The 9,305-nt window shown below is 36.8% G+C and overlaps 2 protein-coding genes and 1 long non-coding RNA gene across 5 annotated transcripts; 2 read left to right on the top strand and 1 right to left on the bottom strand.

Annotated features, from left to right (window-relative positions):
• Nucleotides 1-278: 278 nt before the first annotated feature.
• DCP2 (decapping protein 2) lies at nt 279-2,020 on the top strand. The gene is made up of 3 exons (XM_069054131.1): nt 279-580; nt 633-792; nt 848-2,020. Exons 1-3 carry the CDS (start codon nt 513-515, stop codon nt 1,604-1,606), a joined length of 987 nt encoding a protein of 328 aa, XP_068910232.1. The 5' UTR covers nt 279-512; the 3' UTR covers nt 1,607-2,020.
• A 1,694-nt stretch (nt 2,021-3,714) lies between these two features.
• Nucleotides 3,715-8,602, bottom strand: Prip (prip). 3 transcript variants are annotated; one of them, XM_069054134.1, is made up of 4 exons: nt 8,457-8,602; nt 4,619-5,267; nt 4,435-4,566; nt 3,715-4,384 (listed from the first exon to the last, which is right to left on the bottom strand). In XM_069054134.1, exons 2-4 carry the CDS (start codon nt 5,255-5,257, stop codon nt 4,340-4,342), a joined length of 816 nt encoding a protein of 271 aa, XP_068910235.1. In that variant the 5' UTR covers nt 5,258-5,267; nt 8,457-8,602; the 3' UTR covers nt 3,715-4,339. The 3 variants fall into 3 exon arrangements, with proteins under 3 accessions (XP_068910235.1, XP_068910234.1, XP_068910233.1); XM_069054133.1 differs by lacking the exon at nt 8,457-8,602 and adding an exon at nt 8,032-8,225 and having other exon boundaries at nt 3,715-4,371; XM_069054132.1 differs by lacking the exon at nt 8,457-8,602 and adding an exon at nt 8,032-8,215.
• LOC138135406 (uncharacterized) lies at nt 5,929-6,505 on the top strand. Its single transcript, XR_011160969.1, has 2 exons — nt 5,929-6,049; nt 6,105-6,505. It is a non-coding gene; the product is annotated as an uncharacterized lncRNA (long non-coding RNA).
• Nucleotides 8,603-9,305: the final 703 nt, after the last annotated feature.

The following is a 9,305-nucleotide window of genomic DNA, read 5'->3' as shown; positions in this document are numbered from 1 at the left end:
TTTTCGCTAGCAAGAAAAGATGATGTGATGTGAAATTGTGGTTTTTTACTTTGTCAGTTAAAAAAGTCAAATAGAAATGGTATTTGTTGTTGGCTTTCTGCAAAAACTTTAGCAATACCAAGCAATACCGCTACGTCAGTTTGGGAGTCAGGCCAATTAAATTATAATCTGACTTTAATTGAATGAAATTGTTAATGATTAATTTTTATTTCACCATAACAATCTGATAAGAAAGAAGATTAAAAAAACCTGTAAAAAGTAATAGTTGACAATCTTACTGGCAGATGGCAGAGGTCGCGTCAGTCTCTCAAAAGAAATAAGGTGGGGGATTTTATTTCTGCAGCTGCTTTGTTTTGCTGTTTGCGTTGCGCTGTCAACAGACAACAGCGTCAATCAAATATGTCTAAAGCAAAATACGTAAAGAGAACGCAGATATTTTTTCTTTTACAGTTTATGTAGTTGTTGCAGTTGAAAATTGTTATTTTCAACGTTGTTTTAATTGTGGAACGAAAATGGATGATTTGGAATTAAGGACAGTGGAACATTCGATTCCGACCGACATCCTGGATGACCTCTTAACGTAAGTAGAGATGATTTTTTGTAAAAGGTTTTTGTAACAGTCGGATCTACAGGCGTTTTATAATTTGTGTGCCAGAATCTGCCAAACAAAATTTAATCCGAATTTGTTTTCAAATCGAATTAGCACATTGGTTCTATTTAGATTTTTACGTTACCAGCGAAAGTAAATTAAAAGCGTGTAGCATATACGAATTCGCTGCTCATGTCTTTCAGGTTTGTTGAAATGTCTGTCTTAATGTTTAACCGTGACAAATGTTGAAAATTGCAGCACATACCGTCATTACAAAAAGAGCAACACAAGCTAAACCAGATCTTAGCGGAATGGAAAGAGTATAAACAAACGGTGCCAACGTATGGTGCCATTCTGTTGTCAGAAGGGATGACGCACGTGCTGTTGGTACAAAGTTATTTTGCCAAGTCTTCCTGGGGCTTCCCAAAGGGTAAAGTCAACGAAGAAGAAGACCCCGCCCATTGCGCCATCCGTGAGGTCCTGGAAGAGACCGGTTTCGATATCACGAGTTACGTATCACCAGATGAATGGTTAGAATCCACGATAAACGACCAGCTGGTGCGCCTCTACGTCATCAAAAACATCCCGATGAAAACAAAATTTCAACCGAAAACGCGCTACGAGATCAAAGCTTGCGAGTGGTTTCCCGTCGCCGATTTGCCAAACAGCAAAAAAGACGCCACACCCAAAGTAAAAATGGGCGTCAGCGCCAATTCTTTTTTTATGGTCCTACCTTTCGTCAAACGCCTGAAAATGATCTGTAACGTGAACAAAAAGCAGAGGCACAAGTCGGCCAGCATAAGCGAGATCGACTCGTCATCTGCAAAAAGTAAATCCAAGGCTGTCGGAAAATCGGACACCGAAGATAACAGAACGGCAAAAAATGTGAAAAAAGCCGAAAAGAGGCATTCGCTGAAGAGGCAGTTGTTTTCCGAAAACGACGCCGCAGATTTTTGTGCACCATCATGGCTCAATTTTAAATTTGACATAAACGCCATCATGGAACACATTCCTTAATTGATATTTAAGGTTCTTGTGATATTATATGTATGGATGTATTTTTTGTTTTGTATTTTTATGCCAGTCATAATTTCCTAAATGTGATTGTTTTAAACTGATCGTGCACATACAATACAGAGTAAGGATTTGGAATGGAATTACAATTATAATAGCAAAAAAATTGTTTTTTGTTGTGTCAAGTAATTGGCTTTAATTTGGAATAGAATATTATATGTTTTTTAAATTTAATTGTTGTTAAATGTTTATTCTTTAAGCATATCAATTTAGCAGTATTCAAACCCAAATTAGAGTAATAAGAAAGGCTGATTTTTTTCAACTAAACTTTATCCTTTTAAAATGGAATTATGCATTTTGTTGTTTGAGTTGTAAACACGCAGATTTATTCAAAATAAAGAATTTTTGAAGCTTTAACTTTTTTTATTATGTGCTTAACCCTTGTAGTTTTTTTTCTGTCAATTCCTTTACTCTCCAATACAAAATTTGGCCACGATAAATCTAACTAGGAGAGGTCGCAAGTGTGCAAGGGCTTTTTGAACAAAAAAAAAAATCGGGGTGCTTGCCCCGACTGCCCATGTCACTGTCCTGAAAGGAAGCGCCCCAACGCTGGTAAATTTACGAGAAAAAAAAATTATAAAGAAGGTGACAGTAATGCGTTTCTTTCAGTAATTAATAAAAAAACTCCGGCAAAAAGATTCGGACCCGGAGCGACGAGCGTTTTTAATTAAATCTAGTAAATTAAGTAATAGCTATTTACGTTACAAGACCGGTAGTAACGTTTTTATGGACGAGCTAGTGAATTACAGGTCGAGCCCGATAGGGCGAGACTTGTAAACTAGCGAGGCCATAATGCGTCTACCGGTCGTGTGACGTACAAGATTTTTTAGTATACTGAGACAATTATTTAAAAGAAAATAAATTTAAATAAAAAAAAATTGGCTTTGAAAAAGACTGCTATGCCTTGTTACTATGATAACAAACGATTCATCAAAATTCAGTCTGTCAAAGTTTTTCATGTGATTTCTTTCATTTGCGCTAACTTCCTTTAACAAAATAAATTCTCACAACCGAACCGAAGCAGAAGTCAAGTTTTCTTCCCAGACCACCTTTTGGAGAAGGTAGATAGTGCGCGATCAAACTTATTGCTCCAAAAATCATCGGGAAGATATTTCACAGAGTACAAGTTGTTCTACAATTGGAGAATACGAAACACAGTTGTTTGGATTGACAAAGGGTAATGCTTGCCTTTAGAAAACCATTTCAATGACATAAGTAATTGTACATTTAATTTTTAAATAAATAAAATCCAATAAATCTGACAAATTATTTGACATTTGCTACCGGCCGCCGTAGAAAGTAAAACGGACTAGACCATAAACATGTGTAAATCTGACAAATTATTTGACATTTGCTACCGGCCGCGGTGGAAAGTAAAACGGACTAGACCATAAACATGTGTCTACCGGACTCGTCGTCAAGCAGGTAGACACCTACTACCAGCACAGTATACTAAAAAAATCATTGTTAACCTCGGAAAATTTTGGGTCCGTTGGTTTTCTCCTAAAAAATTTATTTCGCTGAAAAACGATGTCTGTCTATGAAACATTTTACAAATCATTTTTAACAAAAGACAATGTTTACCGTTCATTTTGACATAAATTGTCGCCCCTGTCAGATGTCAGCTGTTGATTAGGTGAAAGTTTGACAACGTTGCATTTAGAGTCTAGACCGGCGATCTTTCACCAAGCTATTTTCCAATAATTTTTAATATCTACGCCCTTGTATTTTTATTTGATTATTTTCGATTTCGCAAATCGTCCATTTTTTAGAATAATTTCTTCAAAAGCAAACTTTCTTTGATTTGACCCTCTACGGATTTGACAGATGATTATTCTTTGTCGTGCAATGTTGCCTTATCTATTTCACGTAAATGTCTGACATATTATTTGTAGTTTTTAATTTTCAATAACTAAATTCAAAATCCAATCACGAGTCATATTAGTCATATTAAATAAGTACTTCATCTGTTACCGTCACTGTCACTGTAGTCGGAAGTTTTTTTTCTCAATTACAAAATTCTCGGATAGGGAATGGAAATAAAAGAAATATTTCCTTTAATAAAACTTATTTTATTATTTTAGTCATTTTTTTACATTAGAAGTGATATAATTATATTTTTATTATGATTAGTTACACGAATAAAAATATCAATAATTAAATCAAATAAATAGTGAAGGATGATTGTAATACGATATACATATATTATCGAGCCTAAATTGCTTAAATTAATATGATTAAAGCCGTAGACTTGCCTGAAACAACATTACGTATCAACAATTTTTCATATTTACGTAAAATAACAATAAATAATAATGTATTTTTGTTAGGAAAGCAGTTGTTATGGATACAGTTGTTGCCAAGACAACGGTTGTCACGCAGTTGTTGACAGTTTTCCATTTTTAAACTCTCTCGAAAAAAAATAATTTCGTATTACAAGTCTCAACAAACAATTTTAGTCCTTCGAGTCGAATGTGTTTCCGGTGCGTGTGCGTGTTTCAGATTAAGTGATTCCAAGTGATTGTCTCGTTTCTCTACCTTTCGAACTGCATGACTCGGCTTGGCAACAACAAAATACATAACAACAGCTTCCTGAGCAGTTCTTGTACACAGAATCAGCATCTTGCTGAGAAGCGAACAATTGTCGATGTCGAATAAATATTTAGTCTTGAAGTGTTATGGCAAACTCTCATCTCTTCGATTCACATCTAGTCGTTTCAACTGAAAATAGAGAAAGTTTCCGATTTGATTGAGCGTTGCTATTTGCTCACCTCTTTTTCGTCGGAGGCGGTGGTGGTGTACCGCTCGACGATCTCCAAAGGCCCCAGAGTCGGAGCGGCGAAGGCGTGTTTGTAGATCAAAGCAGAGGCGATGCCTCCGAGGACGGGGCCCACCCAGTAGACCTAAACAAATCACCGTGAATCACGGAAAGTGAGAATTTCGTGATGGACAAACCCAGTGATCTGTCCAGTTGCTGGCAATCAGTGCCGACCCAAAACTCCTAGCGGGGTTCATGCTGGAGCCGGTGAAGTCAACAGTGGCGAGGTGCCCCACGGCGACGGCCATTCCGATGGCGAGAGCCGCCGCGGGCTTGGCCTCGGGCCTGTTCGGGTCGCACACCCCACAAATCACCAGAATCAAAATAAAACCTAAGAAGAATTCCACTCCGAAACCTTGCACCGGGCTAAACCCGGGACCCAATTGGGTATTCCCCAGGCCCGATTTGTGCAAGTCTTCGGGGGTCAACGCCTTCAACACCGCCGAGCCGGCCAGTGCGCCCAGACATTGGACTATGATGTAGAGAATTCCCTTGATGATGGTGATGTTCCCGGTGGCCATCATGCCGGCGGTGACGGCAGGATTGATGTGGCCGCCGCTCACGTGTCCCACGGTCTGGACCAAAATGAAGATCACCAATCCGAATGTGAGCGCGATGAGGACGAGGCCCTGCGGCTTGCCCGAAGCGCTCACGCAAGATGCACAGCCGAAGAAGTTCAAAAGGACGTTTGCCAAGAATTCGGCTAAGAGCGCCTTCCAGATGGTGTTCTTGTTTTTTAGGTCGTTGATACCGAAGGTTTCGCGGAAGTTGCCCATCTCGTCAGGTCTGCAAACAATTTTGTCTCGTGATTCAATTACTGACTTACAGTCTCTCCAAGGCAAATGAGTAATCGGCAGTTTTTGTGCAGAGCACCAACGTTGTACACCTGAACTTCCAGGAAGCAAAATGTAATTTGAAATTTCCATAATTAATTAATACTAGTCACTCCATTTATATCAAAACTGGATTTCGTCATGATTTGTTTTGTCACGCACCGGTCTTGGCTTTTTACAGCGATCTAGCATCCAATCATCGCTACATTTGTACCGTATTAAATTAATCCGCACAAAGGAAACAATCCAATTAATCATTACATCTCTTGGTATCAATTTAACGCGGAAAAAATTCCAGAAAAGAACTTGTCACAAGTCGGACGTAAACGTAAATTGTTTCTTGTGAATTAATTAAATTCTTTGACTAATCGTAACACATTATTTTCATAGCAAGTGCTGCACAAAATAGATTCTGCTGTAAAATCGGATTTTATGTTTTGACATTTAAAAATTTGACAGTTTATTCGAAAAAATCAAGAAGGTACTCGTCGCGTAACCAAGGAAACAAAACAGAGACAAGCGAAACAAATAAATAAACAACGCCATTACTGCATTAAAGTGTCGTGTATTAGTTTTTCAAAAAAATAGGTTAAAAATGCATGAGTGGAGCCGTCAAATGGTAATTCTGGATTTTCTAAGAAGGCAAATGATGAAATTGACAAAGCAGTCGAAGGTACGACCATCAAACTAATATGCGTTCCAAGCATTATGTAGGGAAACAGTTTCGTGAATTTTGTGCGAAAAAGAGTTATTTTGCTGTAATTCCTTTAATAATATGTTTTTTTTTTAGTTTTTCGAATTTTTTATACTTATTGAAGTGAGTTAGAAGTAATTTCCCGAAGTCGCCACGGTTAGAAAATTTTGTAGGAAATCAAGATTGATCGGCGAATAAGTCAAAAATGCCCAAATTTGAACTAAATGAATAAAATGCGATTTTCATTAGCGGTCGCTTTGTGAAATTTATCATAATTAAATTCGCATTTTTCTCGTATTATGTCACCGCCCACACTAGAGTTAGTGTGGCTCAGTGACATTTTACTACAAAAGGAAAGCAAAATTACGGCCAATTATAAGTCCTAATTAATTCAAAAGCAAGGTAAGACAATATTAATTATTGTAATAACGAAGTATTTGCAAAAATATTAACGCGTCCCTGCTAAATCTTTGAATAAATGATAATACATTCTGGATCGATGAATAGTTTAAATAAAAAGTTGCTCAAACGCTACCAGTGCTAACCTTCGAATCGTTTGTTCGATTTGAAAAATCAACACTCTTATTTGACCAAGCAATAAATGCGATTGTTGAAAAATTTTGATCCATTTTTCGGTGCAAACAGACGTGAATGGCGCTTAATTTTTCGGATAAACATGTCTTCAGGCTCTTCGTGCACCGGTGGACGTATTAAAACCTTCTCTTTCCCGGAATTAAGACAAAGGTAATTTTTTTGAAGAGTGCGCGTCACGGTCAGGTGGCAACGCCAATGGAAGCGAAGACGAAAAGGTCGCCTTCAAAATGGGAAATCGATGCAGCGATAAATGTTACATTTTTTCACTCGTCGATCCATGTAACAATTCCAGTAGGAGAAAAATCTTTCTTTTGTCATTTTTGTGTGTTGATTTTGGTTGATTAAATCGCGGGCCATATGGGAAAATGATCGATTTCCACGCACCGAAGCGCAATGGATTGCAGTATGTGCGTTACGCATGAATTGTTTTATTTTGAAAATTATGCAAACAGGAGAAAATGTGCAAATTTAGTCGGGCCGTTGCAGCTGCACGTCCAGTAAATAGTGTCGGCGGTAATGGCGCTTTAACTTAATAGACTTCCACTTTTTTAAATGAGTATTAAAGCACAAACAATGTGTTTTACGGCGACTTTTATTGATTTTTAAACAGGTTAATGTAGTATGGCACGTTGGCAAAGTGTCAGAAGTACTTCTGGTATAATTTTATTGAGTAATTAATGCAAGTATTCTGCAGGACTTTCATGACAAGTAAATATTTTTGTGAAATCATCGCTAACTAAGTTGTTTTTTCGCACTGTCCTGCAGATCATATTGTAGCCCGGGCCAGGAACTCTATTGTCAGAAGATTTTAACAGCTCGTAAATGTCTATTAAATTCCTCACAAGTGTTTATGCATTGTTATAAGTTGTAAAACAGTCAAAATGGACACTTGGCCCCGTAATTATTTGCCGCCTATATTAAATTATTACATTTTTTAAATGACATAAACTGAAGTTTCTCATTAACTTCGTCCATAAAATATTTTGATAAGAAAAATTGACATTTATGTCACTTTGCCAACAACAATGTGAGCTTTCAGTTTTACAACCACATTTACCTGTTGATTTTTTATTTTTCAAATGAAATCTTCAATTGTAAATGTATTTGTCTCGAGGGGTTTTTGCAAATTATTTATTGCACTCGCCAAACTACCCACATAAGGTGATGTCATAAGAAATGGATCTGCAGCCGGCAAAATTCATGAAAACATAATCTCCATAATGATGTCATATGATATGATGACATTTTTTAAAATAAAACTTTAGCCACATTCGCCTTGTAAAATTGTTTCGTTGGTTTCTTAACCACCAGTTTTACAAAATCGCGATTTTACTTATCTAAAACCGCTGCGGTTACTATCAAGAACACATTTTTGCGTCGAAAAGAAAGTCACTGAGGTAATTATGTGAAATAACAAATTTCAACTCACACATTGGCACCAGTATATGGCGGCGTTCCACGCTTCATGGTTTCCCTTGGAGTACCGTTTTTACAAAGCAATTAAATGTCGACAAAAAAGAGAATCGTGTTCACTCTATTAGAAATTTCTACAAACTGTAAAAAATCCGTTGACCTCATCACATGCCGACAAAAATTAAATCTCGATTGTTGAATCAAAAACTTTGCAAAATACTCGAGAAAAAGGCGATAACGCAATTTCGTAATGGTGCATTTTATTAGATAACATGTAATAATTAGTAAATTTAATTGACAATCTTTTTATTTCTCTAAGTTGTTCCTTTACAACTCCATAAATTGTTTGATCTCCGATTAGAACAAATCTAAATCAGTTGTACAAACAAGACAACAAAGAAAAAATAAATTGAATTATTTTGAATTCAGTTGTCGACTCACCTTGAGGAACGTCAGAACAGGTAAAGTTGTCGGATATATGAGCTTTGCAAGCGCAAAACTTACACTGCCGAGCATAATATAATTTGAATCAAGACAGAAGTGGGATTTTTGTGCACAACAAGTGGGGGAATAATAATTATACTATTATTTGATTTTTCTGTTAACTGTTGCTCATTTCTATTTCCAAACAGCACTCGAAAAAAATTAATCGAAAGCGATCGAAAAACGAAAAGAGTAATTTAAAATTGCACAATTATTGTGTGAATTAGTGTTTCAAAAACAGTGATATAAATGTTTATATTTAGTCCACGTAGGTATCTCACCCATCAATTATTTAATAAATGATCTGCCTCCGTGCCATAATACACTCCTACTCTCGGCGCTTTATTGGTTTTTATTAGAACAAAGTGTTGCATTTATTTATGTATTTATGCATAACAATAGTCGACGCTAATTCTGTCAAATATGCCATGATTGCAACGACAGAAGCAATCTCAGCGGTCATATCTGACTTCAGGAGTGCCTGAAAAAATGCAAGAATGTGACAAAAGTGTTCGCCACCATTAAAATATAAATATCTGTTATCTAATAATAACAACACGACGCCTGTTCTGACTTATTTAAAGCTTGATGTATTGTTTTTTGGACCTGCTTTGTAAACAATCCTGTTTTTACAAGATCACTACGCAGCCTGTAAGGTGACCATCAAGTACGACGTGATCCCATTCAAAATGTACACGAGCATGACGTAATTCACTTCGAAAAACCCAGCAGCCGAAAAGTAAGGACGCCGCATTTCGACGAGTTTCAGCAAAAATATCAGTTTGAGTTTCAAGTAGTGGGTGAAGC

This window comes from Tenebrio molitor, chromosome 7 (genome assembly GCF_963966145.1).
Source record: "Tenebrio molitor chromosome 7, icTenMoli1.1, whole genome shotgun sequence".
Taxonomy (NCBI): Eukaryota; Metazoa; Arthropoda; class Insecta; order Coleoptera; family Tenebrionidae; genus Tenebrio; species Tenebrio molitor.
This window is presented reverse-complemented; position numbering and strand designations above follow the sequence as displayed.